The 25209-nt window shown below is 33.0% G+C and overlaps 3 protein-coding genes across 5 annotated transcripts; 2 read left to right on the forward strand and 1 right to left on the reverse strand.

The window, feature by feature from the left end:
- Positions 1-2685: 2685 nt before the first annotated feature.
- Positions 2686-6056, forward strand: LOC109337542 (ubiquitin-conjugating enzyme E2 27-like). 2 transcript variants are annotated; one of them, XM_019574538.1, is made up of 6 exons: positions 2686-2806; positions 2968-3156; positions 3288-3336; positions 4376-4535; positions 4905-4994; positions 5700-6056. In XM_019574538.1, exons 2-6 carry the CDS (start codon positions 2979-2981, stop codon positions 5799-5801), a joined length of 579 nt encoding a protein of 192 aa, XP_019430083.1. In that variant the 5' UTR covers positions 2686-2806; positions 2968-2978; the 3' UTR covers positions 5802-6056. The 2 variants fall into 2 exon arrangements, with proteins under 2 accessions (XP_019430083.1, XP_019430084.1); XM_019574539.1 differs by having other exon boundaries at positions 2704-2822.
- A 2722-nt stretch (positions 6057-8778) lies between these two features.
- LOC109337541 lies at positions 8779-15338 on the forward strand. 2 transcript variants are annotated; one of them, XM_019574535.1, is made up of 6 exons: positions 8779-9289; positions 9973-11359; positions 11481-11732; positions 12347-12427; positions 13333-13746; positions 15126-15338. In XM_019574535.1, the coding sequence occupies exons 2-6, from the start codon at positions 10136-10138 to the stop codon at positions 15180-15182; spliced, it is 2028 nt and encodes a 675-aa protein (XP_019430080.1). In that variant the 5' UTR covers positions 8779-9289; positions 9973-10135; the 3' UTR covers positions 15183-15338. The 2 variants fall into 2 exon arrangements, with proteins under 2 accessions (XP_019430080.1, XP_019430081.1); XM_019574536.1 differs by having other exon boundaries at positions 8779-9088.
- Positions 15339-22523: 7185 nt separating this feature from the next.
- Positions 22524-24610, reverse strand: LOC109337543. Its single transcript, XM_019574540.1, has one exon. It carries the CDS (start codon positions 24392-24394, stop codon positions 22712-22714), a length of 1683 nt encoding a protein of 560 aa, XP_019430085.1. The 5' UTR covers positions 24395-24610; the 3' UTR covers positions 22524-22711.
- Positions 24611-25209: the final 599 nt, after the last annotated feature.

The following is a 25209-nucleotide window of genomic DNA, read 5'->3' on the forward strand; positions in this document are numbered from 1 at the left end:
TTACCTTACGAGTTTGTCCCTTAAAAAATAAAGAACCCAAAATAATCCCCGAAAATTTCAAATGTTGGTCAAATTAGTCTATCAAGTATTATAAAATATACTAAAAGTGACTAATTTAACTCACGTTTGAAATTTGTGTGGGCTATTTTGAGTTTTTCAAATTTTGAAGGATCAAACCGATATGATCGAATACATAAGAGACTAAAATGAATATTTACTCTTTTTTATATTTATACTATACTATTCTTACTCTAACAGGCATAATACATACCGACCCCGTGCGAATGCTAGAACATCCAACTAGTTTAATTACAAAAAATAATGTTTGAAGCACCAATGTCATTATTATTTATTAGAATTTCACCCCTTGGCTTATTTTTTATTCAACTATTCAGTCATCCTTATTTATCAGCATTTTATTTATTGATTTCATGTTTGTAACCATGTGTATATAAAATGTCATGATTATCTTTATTAACAAGAGAGGAGATTGTAGATGAAAAATTGTCTAAAATGTGATTTAGATATATTTTGTCTTTATATAGTTTTGTATAGATAATTATATCTACATAAAAATTGGTTGATATGATTAATCTACCATATATTTTTATTTCAAAAATGTATAAAAAATTAAAGGGAATGTCGCAGTAAAACATTAACCCTTATCAATTCACATTCCTACCGATTTCTATATCTATTTTAAATTATTCTGTGTTTTTTAGAAGCTGTTTTAGTTTTGATTTTTTTAATATGATATTTTTCAAAGTTTTATTCATATTAATTGATTTTGTTATTAAATTTTTTATATTAATTACTTAAAAAGAGAAAATGAATAAGTCTTATTAATTAAATGATAATTTTGAAGAATTGTATGTGACTGTTGACAAATTTAATAATATTGCAATGTTCATCCTATCATTTATCTATTAACAATATAATAATAAAACTCATTCATGCCACATGTCACATCTTCCTCACATGTTTTTCCTTCATGTCACATGTCACATTCTCCTAACATTTTCCATCTTAAAATATGTCACATGTCACATTCTCCTCACATTTCTCATCTTAAAATGTTCTAAGTTATTAAAAAAACATGTTTCACATCACCAAAATTGAGTGTTTACCGTACCTATGTTTTGTTATGTTAAAATGTAATAGACATTGAACATTAGATGAGATTGAAATCATTTTTCACATCCAAACTATTTCTTTACACTAATCTATGTATATTATTTAACGTTTACTATTAATCTAATAATAATTGCATTGTTACACCTTATCAAAGTTTTGTAACACTTTTCCAATTGAACTTTAATATTTCAGATTCTTTGAATTTTAATTTTTCTCTATTATAATTGAAAAATCAAATTCCAAATTGATGTTTTTTATAACTTTTAAATATATTTTTAATAAAAAAAACTCATTTAGTATAATGATTTGATTTCCATTTTTTCATTAAAAAAAATCGTATTTAAAATTGAAAAAATCATTTCATTTTCTATCAATTTTAAAATATTTATTTTAATAAAAATAATATGATATCATGTTTCAGACTTTCACTTTGTTATTTCCATTAGAAATTTTAAATTAAAAATTGTCATTTCTTTTTCTTATGTAATTGAATATGCAAATACACAGGTAAGACGTGTATTCTTAATAATGTGAATGTATAAGTAACATGTGTGTTTTAACTATGCGAATGCATGAGTAACATGTGTTTTCGCGAATGTACAAGTAACATGTGTGTTTTTAGTCATGTGAATGCACGAGTCACATGTGTGTTCTTAACAATACGAATGCACAAGGAACATATGTTTCTTAACCATATAAATGTACATGTAATATGTGTTATTAATCTTGCAGCAAAGAAGTATTGCTCCGTGCATTGTTGATGCACGGGTATCTTGCTAGTTTCCTCTAAAACTTAAACATATTTAATAAAAAAGAGAAGGCAATAATTACTACATCTTAATGTGCTTTATTAAAAATTTAATTATGAGTTTAATATCAATATATATTCCCATCTCTATACACAAAATATATATATAGGTATCCCGTTTACACCCAAGTTAAGTTACACTAGTTACATTTAATTTCAGTCATTCATTTTCTTAAATTCAACAAACCAAAGGGTGTGTGAAATAAATAATGAGAGAAAACAAGAAAAATCTTAAATAACTTTTAAATTTCACTCATTTGGTCCGCTGGATTTAAAAAATGAATGATTGAGATTGAATGTAACTAATATAACTTAATTTGAGTTTAAACTGATCTATCCTCATATATATATATATATATACATATATATATATATTCATACATATATATATATATATATTACCTTTATTTAGGAAGATATAATAATGATTAATGTATAAATGAGTAATACATCAATTATAATATAATTTTTTATTATTATAATATCTATATTAAACTCTGATTTTTTTTTGTACTACCAAATACCAATAATATCTCTTATCATATGGATAAGGAAATAATTTTTTTGATACGTAGTTATCCCTTCCAATAAATATCACTTTCAATAATAAAATCTATAATATTTTGATCTCTCTGGAAATCTAACACTCCTTTGATATATTAAAATCCAAAGGTAAATTGTGTAAGGAAAAAAGCCATAAAGCTAAAAGTGTGTAAAAGCCATAAAGCTAAATGTGTAAAAGCCATAAAACTAAATGTGTAAAAGCCACTCGCTTCTAGTATTGCCAGTGTCTTGTGTTAGTGTGGAGAAAACGTTTGAGAAAGAAACAACCTTTACTCTCTCTTCATCTCTACACCACCCAAGGTGAGAAAAAAGCAAAGTACCCATTCTTCTTCTTCTTCTTCCTCTTTCTTTTTTCTATTCTCATTTCTTTATCACATAAGATACGAATAACCAGAATAAGACCCTTTACTTTTTTATCCTTTTCTATTCTCACACAAAACTAGGGTTTCTTTCACTTTCAGATTGAACGAAAATGATCGATTTTTCTCGCGTTCAGAAGGAGCTTGTTGAATGCAGCAAAGATACTGAAGGATCAGGCATCAAAGTTACCCCGAAAAGCGACAACCTTGTTCGTCTCAATGGAACCATTCCTGGCCCTGTTGGAACTCCCTATGAAGGGGGCATTTTCCAAATTGACATTACTATTCCAGGTATATATATAATTCTCAATTCAATTTTTAATTTTGATCAATCTAGGGTTTTCAATTTAGTTCATTGTTTAGCTTAATTGATTTTTTGAATAATCTGTAGTTTTTTTTCATTTCTGATTCTGTTTGTGCAGATGGGTACCCGTTTGAGCCCCCAAAGATGCATTTTACAACGAAAGTTTGGTATGAAAATGTTTTGTCATGTTGGATTACAATTATTTAAGTTTGGTCATTGATGTGAGACTATATGGATCATTTGCTGAGTTTCCTTAAAGATATTAATTTTATAAATTCTTTGTCTTCCATTTTGATGTATGGAGATCGAAAATGGAAGAAAGTATATGTTAATGTGGAAACTCAATGCACTATGTTGTTTGTCATGCTCTTGTTTCTGATGTTAATGTATATACTATAAAACTAGGTTTTGAATTGTGGTTGCACTCACAGTCATGGTTAGACTATAATCAGTATGTTTACCGTGTGAAAATGCGGCCTCATGGGGCTTTAATTGCAGGTGATATGGTTGTAGAGGCTACCAAAGCCACCATATTAGTTGTGGTTGCAAATCGCAATTTAAAACCTTGACTGTAAGTAAATGTGCAATCCTAGAATATAGTTGGTGTTTGGATTGTAAGTAAATGTGCAATTCTAAAACCAGTATGTTGTCCTTTATTCATGTATATGATTGCCAATTATTGGAAGGTTTTAAGATAGAGTTCCATATCTTCCAATTTTATTGTTGATGTCACTGCAAGTTCATCTTAACCTGGTAAAGAAGTGTCGTATGTTGATCCTTTTCATAAAATAGAGCACGGTAGTGTAGCATTTCATCTGAACATTTCTTGATATTATGAGTTCTGTATCTCATCTCATGTTGATATCCCCTTTTGCATGATCTCCCTATTAAGCTTCCGAAGTGTATTTCTCATGCATAGCAAATTGTTGTATGATGTTTTCTTAAATTTGGAGAGTGGAGTTATAATAATTGTAAGAAGAACACAGAGTCTGCATGTAACACGAGGTTTTAAATGACTTAGCATCAATTGTTCTCACTTCTGAAGATTCTTGTCATTATTGTGATTATTTTCTATCTTAGGTTATAGAATGAGCAATTACTCATGTATAGAAAATTAAGAAATATAGTATTTTATGCATTACTATGGAAAAATGTCTGTTCAGTTGATTAATGCATGGAATTTACCGTTTATGTTATCAATTGAAGGCACCCTAATATCAGCAGCCAAAGTGGAGCTATTTGCCTAGACATATTAAAGGATCAGTGGAGCCCAGCACTCACTTTGAAGACTGCACTTCTTTCTGTGCAAGCACTTCTGTCTGCTCCCCAGCCTGATGATCCTCAAGATGCTGTTGTGGCACAGCAGGTTGACTCATGCTGTTCTGTGTAGTTGTGTCTCTACATCATATGAAATATTCTTTCTTATATACTTTGTGTAGAACTGTCAATGCACAGTATATAGAAGAATTTAATGGCTTTGAGGGTGAGCCTCAGTGCAACGGTGAAGTTGTTGCCTATTGACTTGAAGATTATTGGTTCAAATCCTGGACACAGCCTTTCCACTTGTGGAGGGTGAGGTTATGTATGTATACCATCCCTAGACCCCACTAGGTGGGAGTCTTGCACATTGAGCTGCCCTTTTTATGTGGTTGTTAGAGCAACTGCTGTTAATATTGCTTATTTTTCATAAGTCCTTCTGTCATTCTAAACCAGTGTCTCTTAATGAACAATGTAGTATCTGAAAGAGTATCAGACATTTGTTAGCACTGCTCGTTACTGGACAGAAAATTTTGCCAAGACATCTTCTCGCGGGGTTGAAGATAAGGTACCCACTAACTTGTATTTATACCATAATACCATTGCAATTTAGAATTTTAGATGCACATCAATTAGCATATTTTAATTGGTCTTGTCATTGTGTAACATTCTCTTCACGTTCAAGATGGACTTTCTTATTACTTCTTACATGGGCTTGTTTTTAATGCATTAGAGGGTAGAGTTTAATGTTTTACACAAGCACGTAGTTTTATGCATTTTGTTGTTAAACTCTTCACAAATAAAAATTTAGTAATGATCTAGTCAATATTAGTATACCTAACAGTCCTTTTATGATATTTTTAAAGGAAAATGATGAACCTAAATTTTATTTGTAATCAATCCTAACCATTTATTGTATGTATGCTCTATTTTATACTGAAGTTATTTTTTATTTTTAAAAAAATGTCTGCCATTGATTTGCATAACTAGTTTAAGAAATTTGGATGATGAAGTTTACATTTAAGTGCAAAATCATGATACTTCAGCTACTTATGCAAATATTTTAATTTCCATTTCTATTGTATCAAATATTTTTTAGCTGTGTTTGAAAAGTCATTAAGTATAATTATTAAGCAATAATTGATAGACAACTTAGCTTAGTTAATGCTATATTATAAAAATAGATCACTTATGGACTTAATCCCTGAAGCTATGATTGCAATTTGTGTTATGTGGTTTAACAAAACTTGCGATTTCTATTTATTTGGAACAGGTACAGAAACTTGTAGAGATGGGGTTCCCTGAAGCTCAAGTTAGGAGCGTTTTGGATGCTGTTGGTGGTGATGAAAACTTGGCTCTTGAAAGGTTGCTGTAGCTTATCTGTGACATATCAACTGAAGTGTTTTGAGCATGGGGAAGTTGTTGGAACTATTTATAGACACAAAGGGTTAATTGCATATAAACTAATATGATTTACTTCAGTCATTTGGTATAGTATTTTTGTTGGATCCTGTCTTCTTTATTCTCTTTGGAATCTTTGGTACTCGACATTTTCCAAAGGTTATAGAATGTATGGAATTATATTAAATACCTTATTGACAAGGTTTGTGCTTCATGGATGAATTATTTATGAGACATTGTTCATGGTTTTTTGATATAACCAAAGATATTCCTTACCTTTGGGTAATGAACTAACATGCGCGATTGTCTCTCCCTACAAATATCTCTCATAGAGGGATCTAGTATAACCTTACACCATTAGACCAATGTTTTGTTGGTAGACATTGTTGATGGTGTGCTAAGCAATAGCATTTTTAGTTGTTTACAACACAGAATTGGACCAAGCTGGGTATAGTTGAGGAAAGGCAAATATATTCATCATTTAGGAGAAATTTTGAGGATTATAACATATCCTTGAACTTTGCTGAGTATACATACTCCGGAATTTTGACTCGGAAGAGCACCCATACTTGGGTTCTTAGACTTGGGTTGATTGTTAACCTTGCAGCACCCCAGTTATTCGTAGTTATTAAGGTATAAGTTTAAGAACTTATTTTTTTAAATTGTGTTTGGGAAGTTGAGATATAAGTGTGTAAATGTAAGTGTGAGGTAGTTTATCGAACATTTAAAAAACTTTTTTGTCCTTTAGAGCCAGATCAGAAGTAGAAGTTTGATATTTAACGTGTGAACATATCTGATTTCAAATCCTGGTATTTACACACTTTCCTTCATTTTCCCAATTAAAAAAACTTCTAGAAGAGATCTACCTACTTTAAGAGTTTAAAAACTTATTTCACATCTTAATCATTAATTTTAGGGAAATCTAATGGTTTGAGTAGATTTAAACTATTACATTTTCCTAAAATTGATAACTAAGATGTGGAGTAAGGGAATCCCTACTAGTGAATGACATGAAAGCCTAAAAAAGTTGTGCGACTCATTTACAAAAAATCCCTGAACTTTCTTGTCATTAGTTTTGTGCTGCTGTTCTTGCCGTAGGGGAGAGAAAAGACTAGGTTCCATTTTCTTGCTGTTTTTGGTGCCTATCTGGATATGTGAAAATAACATGTTCAAATGTTTAAATCTTTAATTTCTTTCTCCTCCAAAATTAGACTCACTAACTAAGTGACACAAGGGTTAATAAGGTTGGAGAGTGTGAATTTCAATTCTAATTGATCAATGATAGCCAAGAGGAGATAGCCTTCCTTGAGGAGGCTGACAATATTAAAACTACAACATCAAGATCATGCAGGAAACAGATCAGGATTATGCAGAAAAACAGACCAAGATTATATAGGAGGAGATATATGCTCAATGCCAAGATTTTACAGGAGGAGATAACGTTAAGTGAGATTGGATTTCTCGTTGGGCAAGAAGGAAGCATTCGCTCAGCAAGACCAAGACCAGTTCTCGATGAATAAAACTAGAACAGAAAGTTTTGGATACTTCTCAACGAGCTAGAGACCTCGCTCAACGAGCTCCTCTTCACTCAGCGAGACAGGGATGGGAGATTGGGACATCGTCGCTCTGAAGACCTCGCTCAACGAGATGAGTTTCTTTAACAGTTTTCTAGCCAATTAATTACTATTTTATCAGTTTCCACCATTCATTTGTTTTACCTATAAACAATCTTATAAATTCTCAATTCAATTCATCAATTTCACTCTTCCTTCTTCTTCTTCCTCTTTCTTTGTTCACTCCCTCATTCATTCTCTTTGTTGAGGATCCAAGAACTCAAGATAGCTATGGGATGTTAGGTTTCAACAGACAACAACAACACCGATCAAGCTATAATTTTATTAAGTATGAATGCACCTATCGGTATACTAGTATGAATGCACCTATCGGTATACTAGACTACAACCAACCCTAATCACACTTGATGTTTGTCCAGTGGCTTATTCCCATTTTGTGTTTACACTTTTGAAGAAATTTAACTATTAAATAAGGGAAAATTACAAGGAAGATATAATAGGAAAATTATTAAATAGTATTATATTTTGATTTTATTTGATTTTTTTAATAAGAATTGATTCAATTAGTTTAACAAGTGACCCGTTGTTATGTGAGGGAATATATATACAGTCTTACCCTTATAAGTGAAGATACTATTTCTAGAATTTGATCTCGACTAATACTATATCATTTTAAAATCCTCAATATATTAAATAAAGTATATATTGAATGAAAATGTAATATATTATTGTCTTTGAAAATATAAAAATCATTCAAAAGTTTTTATATTAGGAGATTTTTTAAGCAAATTAGTAGGATTTAGAATCATTCATATTCACTCGTTATCAGCTCTATATTTGTTCAAGTGACGCCATGTTCACTATTCCTTAATCAAAGACCTAAGCATGTGTGGTGTGGATGATAAAATATTATTGAAAGAGCTCACTCACTATGTTTTAGAATTTTCCTATTTGAACATGATTACCTCACGGTAAAAAGACATGTAATTTTAGAAAAAAGGCGCACATAAATTAAAAGTCTTCTCCATTTTGTATATTATAGAAAAGAAGAAAGATATAACATTTCTAAAAAATGTCTGCTCCATTTTGTATATTATAGAAAAGAAGAAAGATATAACATTTCTAATAAAATAATCAGGATGAAGTATTCATGATATAAAGATATAAGTTACATTATATCCATTTATAATATGCTGACATGTCAAGAACATATATAATGTATATAATATGAAGATAGACTAACTTAAAGTTAGTTAAATATTTGATTTTTGACAGCAATAATTATTATAAGGGAGAATCTCACACATACAAATATTCCTTATCCGATATATCTGGGATACACACATCTAGTAACAAAAATGTATATGAAGATAGGCTAATCTATATAAGATGCATGAGATGGATTGACATATGTCATGAATAGAGAGGTATTGCACAGAAAGGAAAGAAAAGGGAACCACAACTTCACAGAAAACACAAAACTAATGGTTTCCTTTTTGCAAGTTGTGGTTTTCAACAGCCAGAAAATTCTGGCTAAGCCATGCCCCACAATTTGTTTGCTTATAGAAACGCTTTCTATGAATAATCCATCCCAACAATACCCTACCCATGTTTTATGTGAGACATGGAAGTCCTCAACAAAACCACAGAGAATAAAGAAAAAGAAATGGAACAAGATAATTATCTGGTAATGATTATATTTATATACCACTCCACCTTTTGGTGAATTGAGGAGCAATGTTGAATATTGAGCATTCATTTTGAAACACAAGTTCTGCTGCTTATTTTCATGGTACACTTGGACCCTTTGGTTTGGTACCTTATGCTCTTTGTTTGAATATGGGTTGGAGAAACATAAGAGGGTGGGTGTGCTGTTCTCCCTCTTTTTGTGAGCAGTCTATGTTTTGATTCTGAGATTTTAAGAAATCAACAATGACATCATTCTTCAGATTATATTTATCCAGATTATGAAACTACTACTTTGGGTTTACTGATTTTGACCCTTATTGGAGTGGTTGTATGGGTTTATAGGCGGGACAATGTTTTAAATTCCGGTTAGCATATCACATGATATTGGTGGTTAATTGGTGATGACGGTGCCTCCTCGATCCAGCTTCAACTTGGAATGCCGAAATTCAGCAAACCAACTGAGCTGGGAGGCAAGCAGCATCACATATATTGATACAACATTGCAATTGTGGTGGCTGTTATAACCACATCATGTTGTAATTGCGGATTGCGTTATCTGCAATTGGTGCAACTACAACCACAATTTAAAACCCCATGGAGGAATAATTGGGCTTAAAGGTTTTGTTTTTTAATTAGTATTCATTGTGGTTGTCTCTAAGATTATATATGGTTCAACTTTAGCAATTTCTTAAAAAATAGTAAGAAATTGATAAGGTGAGGACTAACAATTGAAGGTTGCTTATTTGCTATGTAGTTAATAGAGATGCGTTTATATTGTATATTAGAAGGAACTTATCATTTATCAATAAATTCTTAATCATTTATGCAAGAGAGTGCCTGTGGTGTGAATTCTGATTAATAATATTTACTTCCTTTTCTTAGGTAATTTATGATTGAACTCTTGGGCTACAGAATTTTGATAGTAGATTTGAAACATGAAAATACCAAGCCGATGCATGAATGCACTTAGAAGATGATGATAAAATAGTGAGGTAAAAAAAGATTCCTATTTGAAATTTTGGAAGAAAACCATCTCAAAAATAGAATGGGGTTCCCACAGGTCACTTCAGGCTGCATTTCTGAAGAGGTAACAGCATCACTAGGCACATTTGTGCAAAATGCACCTAGCATTGTCAGCATAAGCAACTATGAGTTGAACTTGTTGGCTGGAGAAGAGTTTGGAAATTGCGCGCAAGTTGATACACCTAATTATGAAAGAAAAAATGTTGTAGAGCTTCCAAAAGAATCGTGTATTTCAAGTATGAGTGAAGATGGTAAATCTGTCATACATAATTTGAAGAATAACCCAATGGCACAAATTGGTAGGTTGTCTTTCAATGCTGGGAAAACTAAGCAGAAACCTACTTCTAGGACTGTTGGTTTCCAAATAAGGGCATTAGATTCTCATGTTAATGGTTTTGGTGGAAACGGATGCTCATCAGCTTTGTTTAATGTTACGAATGATGCAACTGAAGCATCCGAGTCGCAAGTCAGAAAGCAATTATTCTCACCTTTGAATGAGATATTGTTTGCAGATAACTTTGAAGGTGATTGCCTGAAAATTGGGGGTGACATTGACCAAAGTTGTTCAAAGGGTAGCAATGGCAGTTATGATGCTCTTATTTTACATGACTATAAGAAGGTTCATATGGGAAAAATCGACAATATTGAATCCAAGATCAGGTCCTCCTCTTGTCTTCAGGAATTTATGAATTCATCCTGTAATGACCGCAATGTAAAACAATCTGTATCTAGTCATGGCCATTCACAATGTGAACATGAGGAGCCATGGTCTTGTAAGAATTTCAGCTCATCTCCACAACTTAACAATTCAGAAGAGACAACTAAAACAAGGCCTCAAGTTTCTGCATTGTCTATACCTCAAAAAAAGGTGTCATCACCTCCATTCCCTTTGTCTCCTCTGGGTAAAAAATCTTCTGAAAATGAAAATTTTGATGGATGCAAAGATATCCATATTACGTTGTATGATGACAATGTTAACTTTAAGGGCATGGAGCAAGGCAATTTATCTGCACAAGAGATGCATAGTAAATCACAGATCAATTCCGAAAGTATGAAGCGAAAATCTGACCCGTTTACTCTGCATAATATCATTCATATGATAGAACATTGGACTCATCCTGTTAGCTATCCACCTCGACACGCCGCGTTAAATGGAACTTTAGGTAGACAGCCTATTAGAAGGTCTCTGGTTGGTTCATTTGAGGAATCTGTGTTATCCGGACGCCTTTCTGGGAAAGTTAGTCAGGTTGGCATTTTTTTCATATATGGGTCACTCCTTTATGCTGTAATTCTATAATTAAGTTAACATAGTTTGAATGAACTTCCTGTTATAATACATTTCTAATTGTACTGCCTCCGATTTTCAGAAACTCGATGGTTTTCTTGCTGTGTTGAATGTATCTGGCGACAGTTTCTCACCTCAATCACAAAGAATTCCATTTTCAGTAACCAGTGTGGATGGAGACAAGTACTTACTTTATTATTCATCAATTAATCTTTCAGGTAAGTTATTATCAAGCAAGTCTAGAGTCACCAAATTTCAGAGGACCCTTAGCATGGATGAATCAAGATCTGAAAAGAGCCGTATACGTGTACCTATAAAAGGACGAATTCAGCTGGTACTTCACTGAATGACCTTTAAAATTGTTATGTTGAGAACATTATTTTCCCCCTTTATCAGTGCTATAAGTATCAGTTTCAATGTTGATAGCATTAGTTCTAATGTTCACCACTAGTGTCACCTCGAATCTGAAAGAAATGTTACCAACATTTGTTACATTATAAATTCAAAAACTTTGTTCCAAACTATATGCTCAAGAAACAATTATCATATAGATTTCAAAAGTTCTAGAGCTAGGTATCATCTAATTTAGAAATGAAACTGACTTCATTGGTGCCAACTTGATTTGGTTCTAGACATACAATTATTTTGTAATTGATCATTACCCATCTCCACTCACTTCAAAAAATTACTAACAACCAAACTGAGCTTTTAACGTTGTAATGATATGTAGTTGTTTGAATAGTGCAAGATGTAATCATGATCAATATTATTGAATCGTTACTCATTAGATCGATGTAGCCGACCCCATCAAGTAGGATAACTGTTTGACAGTTGTTGTTTATGATGTGTAGAAATAATTACATGTTCATTAGTAGCTTCTAAATTATTGACATGAAATTCTAAGTAGTTCTACCAAATTGTTTGACAAACTGAATGACCTAACTGCAGGTCCTCAGCAATCCAGAGAAGACACCTATTCACACTTTCTTTTGTAATTATGATTTGACTGACATGCCACCTGGTACCAAGGTAGGATTGTGTGAATTTGTCATATTCAAAGTCTACCACCATATTGATTCAAAAAAAGGTGCATTACACACAAACATATATCTCTGAATATTGATGTAGGAGAATAATTTAAAAGCATGTCATCATAGTCACCTCCTATAAAATACACAATTAAGTGCTCAAACAATAATTCAAATTGTGGACCACATCACGTGATGCAGCTGCAATATTGTGGTTGCGATGATCGCCGCAACCGTATCACATTGCAATTATGGTGTGATACCGAATCACAACAATGCGACCGCATCGGACCGCATTTGGGCCGCATCAGTCCGTCTCAATATCAAAATATTTTTTTACTCACGAAATAATTCACACCACAACGGCCGCAATCCACATCACAATGACCGCAATTGGAGTAACCGGTACTGCAATTTAAAACACCAGTGCTTAATAATAGTGAACCTGGGTATAACAAAACAGATATAGGATGCAAGCAAAGTTTGAAGGAGTGGAACATAAAGGCCAATTGTAGCTACTTGACTGAGTCATACCTCCACCTCAATGTTAGAGTCGTATGCTAGTGTGATCTCTGTCCTATCTTCTGTTAAGGATCACTCTGATGTATAGTCTCATATAATTGCATAATTTTTATACCTGTATTCGATAAATCTTTATTCCCATATGTTTAATGGGGATGTTCAAGTTCCCATTTGGACTTAATTATTCAATAGCTTAAATCCTATCTATGGTTGTTATGCCTTGCATGATAATTCTGAAAAACTTTTAGGCTGAAGCCAGCTTTTGTTAAATTAATTTGACACTATGCCTTGTAGTTAAACATGAAGAGTATGCTATTTTTTCTGCTTCCTAAATATTTCTATTTAGATACCAATTTTTTGTGTGCTTGTATTCATCTAAAGTAGACATTCTTGCGGCAAAAGATCACTTTAAGTTCATCCAGATCAATGTCAACGACAATGAAAGAGAGCCACACAGATTATGATATAAGATCTGATGCAAAATCCTCGACAATCTCAAATACCAGTCATAGAGGTAAAGATCTTTTGTCCTCGAAATTTGGGGAAGTTAATAATATTACAAGTACAAAGGCCAATGACAATGCTATTAACAATGGCATTCTTCTTTATGCTCTTCACCTCCGATTGATATGCCCCTCGCCGAAGAAACGTTCGAGGTCTGTTCATAAGTCCAGAACTGATCCTCTCTATACACAAGTGAGGAACATTATGGATACTGAACGTGAAAGACGGTTCTACTTATATGATGATATGAGGATCGTGTTTCCTCAACGTCATTCTGATTCTGATGAGGGCAAGGTATGTAAATGCTTATATGATTTCTTTTTTATTAATTGCATTATGCACTAATAAATCTAGGAAAAATTTGTCAAGTTGCATTTCATGCTCTAAAAAAACTTGCTTAAGTTATCATGATAATGTTCTAACCTTATTGATTTGTTAAATAATTGCTTCAAACATGCAATTCATTTTCAAGGCACACATAATGTGGTATATCTTCACTAAAACTTGTTCAGTTAATTATTGTCTTGGGATATGATGTTATGGAATCTAGTTGAATAGCATTGCACTTTGGACTTCAGACGAGTAAAATGTTATTTCAGTTACTGAGATTAATATCATCCATATCAATTTAGTTTATGCTATTACAAAAACGGCAATCTGATTCCTGACTTTGTATGTCATTTGGTCAATTTAGTCCAGAATCTTATAATTTCTTTGCCGAAGACCAAATTAACCAATGGCTTATAAATTCATCACCCAAATTGATGTTTTTGTAATGATATCATCACATTCACCAGTTGTCAATCTTATCTAGCAAACTTTGGGAGTCATGGGGAAAGGGAAGGAAACGGGTGAATGGGGGATGAATGGAAGAGGAATAGAAGACAATCATATTCTCACAGGGGAGTGTGAAAGTTAGATGTTAGAGGCCATATAAAAAACATCTTTCTATTTTTGTTTAATGTTTTTAACCAATATATTAATTCACCTTAATATTACGATAGAGAATTAATTCTCTCAAGCCGTTAATGACTACCCTTTTAATAATTATATCTATAATTTTATTACAAGTGTTGGAAATTAATCTTATTATATTTTCTGCCTACCAATTAACTTATTCATCTATAATGAGAATGACACTCGTTGAGAGGGATAATCATAAACTTGAAAGAGATTAGTTTATTATCTAAAAAATATAACAAAATTAATGGGATGTGAAAGGGGATTCAAATACCATTTAATGTAGGGTATAATTTAAAAAAAAAATTGAACGATCAATTATTAGCATTAAATTATTAAAATACATAAAAAGGGAAGATGTAATGTGACAGATAGAAATAATATGAATTTTTTTAAAATGTAATGAGAAATGAATAATAATATAATTTTACTACTTCTATTTAGGTAATTTGATATTTCCTTAATAGAAAAACAAAAAATTGGGGAAACTATCAAAAACTACACACGGATGATTTTAGAGAGTTTTAGAAACCATTAAAAAATTTTTCATTTCTTTCATCCAACTCCTAAATAAGGTAAGAGTTCTCCCAAGTCATCACTTATTTTTCTTTCCCCTCCATAATTAGGCTCTAAGTATAAAGTATGGATTATTGAAGTTTGTCTCTTATTGTTTCCTGTTTTGTTCTTATATAATGAATTATTGAATGTTGCAGTTACACGTGGAGTATCATTTCCCTTCTAATCCAAAATACTTCGACATCAGCTCCTGAAACGCTATTGTTCCCTTTCTCAATGTTTTTTTGTATATAGTCGTAAATATTATGTGTTCTATTCATTTTTTATTTGAGTTTTGAGGCCAACTGTCGCCATATAATTTTTGAAACTTTAAATTTAGTAGTTTCTGTCCATATTCAATGTAGAAATTCCTACAAAATATGTTAAATACTCTTTTTCAGTTTCATTCCCTTGAAAATGATTATGCAGATACGCCAAAATATTATGGGGAATTTTTTAACAGTTACTTTAAGTCATATTTTTTTATATAGGGAATTGTATGATTATATATTGTTTGTGGTTGGGTAGGTAGGGTTTGATTATGGTAATTCGGTGCCCACATTTAAGAAAACTATTTGTATTTGTCTATATACTCACATGTGTAGAAATTTTAATGTTCATCCTTATGCTTATGAGTGTCTATGTACCCGTACATACTCATACTTGAATTTATTGATGATATTTTAGTTGAATAGAATGATTTCTTTCATGTTTTGTCTGGGTACAAAAATGTGTGTTTTTCTTGAATGTGTCGTTTTATATTTTTGACAAATTAGTAAACAATTGTCCTATTTATTATTAAAATTAACTATAAAGATTTAAAAAATAAACAAGGAGGGTAAATGTTTCACTCGATTCGGTTTTTTGTACAACTTAATGACCAATTAAATTGAACACAATGACATAGTTAGGTGCACCTCAATTAATTCTAAATTTTATTGTATGAACTGAACCAGTTATGAATGATTCGATTTAGTTTTCCCTTTTGTTTTTAATCCTAAATTGATTAAAAGTTCAAAAAGTATTTCATTAAACATTGTTTGTCCATAAAAGGAAAAATATTACTATTATCATAAAATATAAATCATAAATAGATAATTAAGCTAATTGAAACTCATAAGTGGTTACTAGTAACATACAATAGTTATGTAAGTTATGAAGAATAAAACTAATGACCATATATATAACAATATAATTCACAAATTAGTAGTATATATTTGTGGGAAACAAAAAAAAATTAGTAATAATATATATAACAATTTAATAACATATATAACAATTGGTAACATAAATAACAATTTAGTAAATTGTATAATAATTAGTAGCATATATAATAATACAATTCAAAAATTAATAATAACGAATATACCAATGACATATATACCAATTTATGGTATAGGCTAGTTTCAAACTCAATACCACGAAAGTTAAAATACAGGCTCCAAATCATTAAGACATGGAGAAAATAGTTCATATATATAACAATTTAGTAAACAATAACAAATATAATAATTTAGTAAATATATAACAGTACAATTTATACAAAAATTGATAATTTAAGCCACAAAATTGGCTCAAAAATTCAAACAATAATACAACATTATTCTTTAGTATTTATTTCTTTAATATGCGATTATATTCGGACGGTTCCTAAATTTCTAAAAGCATGAATCAAACTTAAAAAGTTCCTTAAAAAACAAAACCTAACCTAACTCAATCCCAAAACCGAACTAAACCACATTTTGTGGTTTAATTCGACCCGACCGATTTCACAGTTTAAATAAAAACCACTTACACTCATAAAGCAAACAACTTTGCAACATAAGAGTTGGACAATATAGTTAGACTTGTTAAAACAAAACAATGTTATTAATTTCTATAAAACAACACCATAACAATATTATTCAAAAGGTTGTTCTTAATGTCACGTTCCATAGGACAATTAAAAAAATAGAAGAATCAAATACATTCGTTTCCAATTATACGTTATAAAGGTTATGTGCAAGGCAAAATAACATTCTCAATGACTATTTTAGTAATGTGATTTATTATTAGGTTTGAGGTTTTAATATTAATAATAAAGAGGGTGACGAAGTAGAATATAGAAGAGCTAATTTGTAAAGACCATTAAATGAGTGATGAGTAATAAGAAACATGGGTATGCAAACTAATATTTTGGATAAATTAAAATATATTAATAATTACAAAAATGTATGTCTTTGAAAGTAATTCAAAATTCAGTTGGGTAGTTAGGTGTACTTATTATAAATAGCATTGTGTACCAAACTTAACTACCATGAAAAACAGAAATTATTTCAATCATTCAAAAATTTTGATTATTCTTTCTCTTCTTCTGCTCATTCAATCTTCTTCACCTTCGTTCACTGTCTTCCTTCTTTTATTCTTTCTGAATGTTCTAACAAATTGGTATGAAGAGTAAGGTTCATATTTATAAAAAATTTCGAATGGGGCAAACTGGATTTCCAGCAACCCTTTCCAATACTTGATAGAAAGAATTGGAAACGATGGAGAATTCAAATGTCAGTCATTATGGGTTCCAAGAAGTGAGTGAGATTGTGGAAGAAGGCATTCCAAACATGGCAGATCTCACCACAGAAGCACAAAGAGTGTTGTACAAAGAAAGCAAAAAGAAAGATTGTAAAGCATTGTTCTTGCTGCATCAATTTGTCGATGAAGCACACTTTGAGAAGATTTCATAGGCAAAGGAATCCTGGGAAATTCTTGAGAAACGTGATGAAGGAGTTGAACAGTTGAAGAAGGTGAGGTTGCAAACTATGAGAAGGCAATATAAGTTGATGCAGGTGGAATCAAGTGAAATGATTGCATAATTCTTCAATCGTGTCATCAACCACACAAATGCAATGAAAGCAAGTGGTGAGAAGTTGACAAATCAAACAATTGTGGAGAAGATTCTAAGAACACTCAATCTTAAGTTCGATCACATAGTGGTGGCAGTTGGAGAATCTAAGAACATTGAGGAACTGATAATTGTAGATCTTCAAGGATCTCTTGAAGCACATGAACAAAGAATCCTTGAAAGATCCACAGAGAAACCTGTTGATCATGCATTGCAAGCTCATGCCTCAACAAGAGGAGGTTATGACAGCAGAGGTGTGCAAAGAAGCAGAGGCAGAGGAAGAGATCAAAGAAGGGGAGGATATAAGTACCCTCAATTCTCAGACCAAGAAAGATCTGATTCAGATCCAAATGATTTCTCAACTAGAAGAGGAGGCTACCAAAAATGGCAAGGTAACAAGAAGAAAGTTGATAGGAAGAAACTGAAGTGTTTCAATTGTGACAAGTTTGGACACTTCAGTAGTGAATGTCAAGCATCCTCAAGTTAGAATGAAAATCGTGGTAAGCATCATAATGAGGCTTACGTGGTCAAGAAAGACAGTGTTGAATGTCAAGATGATGAACCAGTTATGTTGATGATGGAAATAAACAATGGATCCAGTAGTAATGACAAGTGGTACATAGACTCTAGGTGCTCAAATCACATGACTGGGAACATGAATTGGCTGATAAATTTTGACGATCAAAGAAAAAGCAGTGTGAGATTTGCTGATAGCATGACCATCCAAGCAGAGGGAACTAGTGATGTGTTGATCAACAGAAGAGATGACAGAAATGCACTAATATCAGATGTACTCTATGTCCCTAGCATGAAGAGCAATCTTCTAAGTCTAGGACAACTACTAGAAAATGGCTTCTCTGTACATATGCCTAAAGGGATATTGGAAATATTTGATGCCAAAAATTGTAAGGTATTGAGAGTTCCTTTGGCTAGGAATAGGACCTTTCAAGTAAACTTGAAAACTGTTGAAACTGAGTGTCTATCAGCAACATCCTTGGCAGAAGACTCTTGGCTACAGCATCTAAGACTAGGACACCTGAACTTCAGAGACATAAGCATGGTGAGATCCAAAGACATGAGCATGTAGAATATTAATAATATTGTATGATCATACAATGAATTACCATGTTAGGTGAATGTTCTAGAATATTATTAATATCATTGCCGAGTTCTTTGGGCAGAAATTTTTTTTTAAACAAACTGAAAACTCCTTTGTGGATGCCAATTTTGCCAACGTAAAATAAAATATACAGAAAAGTGAAAAACTCCACTGTCACTGCGATTTATTCCATAGGATTTGAATAAAATAAATAAACTCCACTTCCAGTGCCGATTTTGGTGGAAACATGAGGAAAAAAATACAAATCAGCAATGGGGTAGACAATTTCAACAAAAGTATACTACTTTGATAAATAAAAATAAAATTACACCACTACGATAATTTTAAAGTCAAACTATACTAACAGAATAAATTTGCCCATTTTCATTTGTAAGGTCATATGCAGTATTAACTGCATTCATGTGAACTTACCAAACTGAGCATGCATACATGTCAATTCGAAGGTTGAATCCACCTTTATTTGATCTCCCTCGCTTATATATTTGTAAGCGGAATTTATGTTAAGGTCTGACATATGTTATAATTGCAGTTGCGAGTAATCTACATCTTTGGGACAAAATCAAATGTGACATTTCAGGTACAATTCCATATGACAACTTTATAATAACAAATAAGTTATTTTCTTTTTAAATAATCAATTAAGTTTTTGGTGTTTAACGAATTAGAAATTTGTTACTGAATTAGACGGTATATTTGATAATTTGATCCCATGATCTTTCCTTCGTTTTCAATCTTTTCATATTAAGTTAAATTCATTGTAAACACTACCTAGGTGTTTGAAAATGTTCATTCAAAAAACTTATAAAAATAAACTTTATCCCATAAATAATTAAGTTGTCTACTTAGACTCATTTTTAGAGCATCTCCATCTATTAATTCTTATCTGTTATCACATTCTTATTAAAATAAGAATATTTTTCCATTCATTTATTATTATGAAGTTATTAATTATTAAGAATATTCTTGCACAAGAATATTTTTGTGTTCATTCTTATTAGAAGGATGAGAGGTAAATTATGTGGTAGGTTGTGTAATAAGTTGTAAGATTTAAATAAAAATAATATTTACTATTGTAACAAAAAAAGAATGTTATTTTTAATTGATGAGAATATATTAAATTATAAAATATTGTATAGGTTCTAATAGAACGTAGTTAATAGTCAAGAATCAGTAGTGAGAGTAGGAAAGGTGCGTTTTTCATATGGGAAACATTATGTTAAGAAACTGTCCTTGAGCTATGAAGCACGGATACAAATATGTGTGTCGGATACGATACATATCCGATACGTTGACAAATATTTTTTTTAAAATATAGGATACGATACGTTCAGGGATACGCATATTATAAGTGTAAATCACAATATCCAAAGTAAAATTGAGTTGTGGATCGGAGAGTACCAACTATCGGATGGTCAATGCTATGTGACTGTATGCTGGTATAAGTCTTTGTGACCTTTAAATAAGTTGGTGTTTATAGAAAATGAATCTATCTTATCCTATTTTATTGAAATCGAATCTATATATCCTATATTTATTGAAAAAGAATCTATATATCCTATATTTTATTGAAAACGAATCTATATATCCTATATTTTATTGAAGACGAATATGATACGTGCCTTGATATTTATTTATTTTTTAATTTTTGGATACTCTACGGATATGTATCCTTCGTGAATCCGAGCATATCCGTGTCGGATACTGACATGCGAGGGTGTTTGACGAATCCGTGCTTCAGAGTCTTTGATTTTGAAGGTTCCCCCTATAGTTGTCATCATATACTGGTATTGTGTATAATTTCAATTTATTTGGATAATGACAACGCAGCAAAGCAAATTCAGCTCATTCATTCATTGATAGGAAAAAGGCCCTTAACAAATAATAATAATGGTTGAAGGATTAAGGACAAGTGGAAAGTGGGTAAGATGGGAGCACAATCTTCTGTATCATGATACGTGTCACTCTCTATGCTATAAGCATTGATTGATTGATTGAAGAAAATACACTCAAATTAAAAATATAATTATTAATTATTTTTTTGATCAATCATAACTCATGACATATGAGTGATACCTATTATAAGACGGAAGATACCATCACATGTAAGACTAATAGAGCCAAGGGGTAGGGATTATTAAGGTAGGTCCTTATTTGTTAAGGCAACAGACAACAAGACTGCAATTTGGGCATACATAGACCAGATGCACATGGTAGAGAACAAATGCACATGGCAACTTGCAGACAATTTACGTCATCATCAACCAAAAAAGGACATTGACAAAATTACAACTCTATCAAACCCTTGTAATAACCATATCAAGCACTAATAAAGCAGAGTCAAAGAAACATTTACCCATGAAATCGGTTTAAGAATAGGTATAACAATGAAGGCATAAATGGAAGGTAAACCAAGATAAAGAAGTCGTCAAAAAGTATCAAGTAAGATAATCCAGGCACAATTTATAAGGATCTCAGCCAAACACTTAAAATGTACAGGGGGAACATTATCAATGGTGAATTAGCCATCTCTGATTTCCATAAACATGTAGCACACCCATGTGAATGAATTTATGATTTGTGAAAGGCAAGTGAAGCAAGTTTCTTCAACTCATCTTACTTCATCTGAAAGCAGGGTGTTGGAGAATGAGTCTCCCCTCTTCACTCGCACTGGTGTTGCTTTAAAAAGCATTAATATGCAATCAAAAGTCAAAAGTCATAGCTCCTCCCTACTAACTATTAATCACCCACAGAGCCATTCCCATATTGAATACAAGATGTTATCTTCTCCTAGGAAGCTACATAAAATATGAACGTGCTTCGAATCTGATCCTACTCATTACTCAAATCTTATAGAAGTAAAAGCAATATATAGAGACACACTGACACACACACAAAGCACTTTAGCAACTAACTATCCTTTCTCCTGAATCAATGTATCCTAGTTCGGTATGTGACAGGTAGTACTCTATCACCACATTCTAATATACAATTTTTTTTTTACAAATTAAACGGGAACAGACTATTAGACACCAATACTTTATCAATGAGTTATGCTCCATGGTACATAAATATAACATGTTTTCAGATAAATCATTTGGCCAGACTTACCTATACAAGAGAAATAGAGATTAATTATTAATAATTAAAAGAACAAAAATAAAAGTAAAAAGAAAAGCTAGACACACCAACCATAGATACAGACCAATGAATCAACACAAGTTCCTGTAGTATGAGATTTTGGAAATCGAAGAATATCTTCATCCAGGGGCATAGAGAGGGGAGACATAGGTATCATAATTTCACATTATTGTCATGATGTTACTAATATTTTTACTTGTGTGAAAGGTTGTGCTCTATCACCACATTGCAATATGAAGAAAAAATGCACTGACTGTAAAAAGATTATTAGACAGCAATTACTTTATCAGTTGCGGTTTTCGGAGCATGAACATAATAAGTTCTGGATAAATCATTGACAAAACTTACACCTCTACAAAAGAAACAAACATTAATTATTACTAATTACAAAGACCAAAATGTCAAAAATCAAAACCTGAACAACCTACCATACATACAGATCAATGAATCAACAAGGCCTGTTGCTGTACCATGATTTTTGAAATTGAAGAATATCTTCATCCTGAGGAAGAGTGATGATCCCCCAAATTCGCCATTGTGTTTTGTACATATCTTTCATCTAATTTCTTGCCTTGAAATAAAATTTCTAGTTCCAGCTATCTTTGTTTCTAAGGCCTTGCAAAAACTCCCCATATCTTACCGCGGCCGAGGCTCTCCAACAGTTTCTTAGATCCCTCAATATCCATCTCAACAAGCTTCTGTGTATGGACACAAGCCCCAGCTGCCACCATTTGCTTCCGACAACTCTTGGAATGCACCAGCAACGCCAGCAGCGAAACAGGGTATTTCTTATCCAAACCCTGTAAGGAAGGATTCAATAATTGAACTACACTCACTACACCCTTCTCATCCTTCCGGAAAACCCTCCGGTTTGCGGTGTGCGACAAGAGCACAGACAAAGCCATCACCGCCACTTCTTTCTCTTCCACAGCTTTCCCATCCAACATCTTAATCAAAGGCACAATGCAGCCACACTCTCCCATCTCCTTCCTGGCCTTTGTGCCGCCACTTAACCCCAAAGCATACACAGCTCTCCCCGCCACAATCCTCACTGCTAGCACTCCACAATTCAGCACACCAACTAGCCTCGCCACGAACCCTTCGGAAACAAGAACCTCAGCTATAGGTGCACTTAAAGCCAGGACTCTCAATATCTCAACCGCTACTTCTAGACCCTTGTTAGTTAAACCAGCAGAGTCCCAAAAATTCTTCAAAATCTCTATTCCACCTTCCTCAACAACCAAGACCCTCAAACTCTCTGTCTCCGAAATCAAACTCGACAAACAACCAATTGCATTCTCCTGCGCTAAAGAAGTACCCGAAGAAGCAAGGCCTAAAAGAACAACAACTGCATTCTCCTCAACAAGATTCTCTAGAATTTCTTCGAATGCGGCGAGATTCCTCAGAACTCCGGCAGCCGAAGCTTGCGAACCAGGAGTCCCAGCCTGGCAAATCTCCAACAATGACGAGATTCCGCCGCGTGAACCAATCGCTCTCGCATTCTCTTTGGAAAAACTCAGTGCCTGAAGCGCAATGCAAGCTTTTTCGATGCCGAATCCGGTACCTGAATCAAGAACACGAAGAAGGTGATTCAGAAGCAACAAACCCTCAGCGATCAAAACGTTCTTGCTTGAGTCAACGCTAGAAACCCTAGAAACCGCAGCAACGGTTTTCTCTTTCATTTCTGAAGATGAAGGGGAATAATCAAGTAGACGCACGAGCACGGGAACAATACCCTGCGCCACCGCGATTGTTACGTTCTTATCATCTTCATTTAGAAGTGTGAGTAACGAGTCCATCGCCGAGGTTCTCGACTCAGGCGACCCGATTTGTAACCGAGTTATAAGGTTCCGTGACTCGGATCTCACGGTCTCATTTCTAGAAGTAGAAACGGCGGCGTTTTGGTTTTCATTGAGTACTCCACTGCGAAAGAGAATGTCGCAGTCGGTGACGTGGCAATGGAGTTTGGAGAGGAGAGAGTCAAGGTCGTTTTGTGTTTTGAGCTTGCCGTTTTGGAGGTTAAGAGACTGAGAGTGATGGACGAGTGAAACGGCGTCGTGTAGAGTGTGGGATATAGAGAGGAAAAGATCGAGGGAGAGAGGGTGAGAGGAGTTAGGGAAATCGGTTGAGAAATCGGTTAGATGAGTTTGGAGGAGAGTGAGTTTGACTCGGGCGAGGGACCACTTTCCTTTGAAGTGATGGACGGTGGGGATTTCATGATCAAGGAGGGAAGATAAGCTGTTGAGGGAAACTGTGATTGGGTCTGCGTCTGGGGATGATGAATCTTTCATGGTGATTGAGGGAGAGAGAGAGAGATTGAGAAAGAGGAAAAAGGGGTTTGTTTTTTCTCTTTCTTTCTAGCACAAAAGAGGGTTTAGAGTTTAGAGTAGTTGTGTTAAGTTGAGGAAGGTGTGAGAGGAGAGAGAAACAAGAAGCGACAGAGAAGGAACGCGACGCAACGCAAGGATTGGGAGCGTGGAGAACACTGATTATTGTTATGGCTCATGGGATTTGATTCCCGCCACTTGCTATTTATGGTTATTGGCATGCCGGCGATTTATGTGGTGCTTTTAACTTTTTACAAGATTTACAGTTTTAGTGATCGAAGTGTAAGTGCTGAGATTTATTGTTAAGAAGCCAGACCCAAAATTCACTCACATCAGATAATTTGATCCAACCGTAAGGAGAGGATCCTTGGTAGCTTCAACAGCGAACAAGTGAGATCAACCATCCTTAGACTTGGAACTGTCGAGGCAAGTGCATCTCTGGCTCGGAGTGCGCATAGTAAGATTCACCAAGCTGTAGGCGTATGAATGGTAAAAATTGGTTAAAATTAAGTATGAGTAATTCCAATAATTATTTATTACATTGACAAAAATTATTAAAAATGATAATACAATAATAACTCAAAATAATAAGTAACACGATAAATATACATTATAAATAAATTCAAATAAAGTAAAACTAAATAAATCTTATACGAGATAATGTTTTATTAATTCAAATATATTGTAACATCAACTACTTCTTAAGCCCTCAAAGACGAGATGACAACTTATGCGATTATAATATATGATCATTTGGAATCCTAAACTCGTGAAGCTAA

This window comes from Lupinus angustifolius, unplaced genomic scaffold (assembly GCF_001865875.1).
Source record: "Lupinus angustifolius cultivar Tanjil unplaced genomic scaffold, LupAngTanjil_v1.0 Scaffold_8_53, whole genome shotgun sequence".
Taxonomy (NCBI): Eukaryota; Viridiplantae; Streptophyta; class Magnoliopsida; order Fabales; family Fabaceae; genus Lupinus; species Lupinus angustifolius.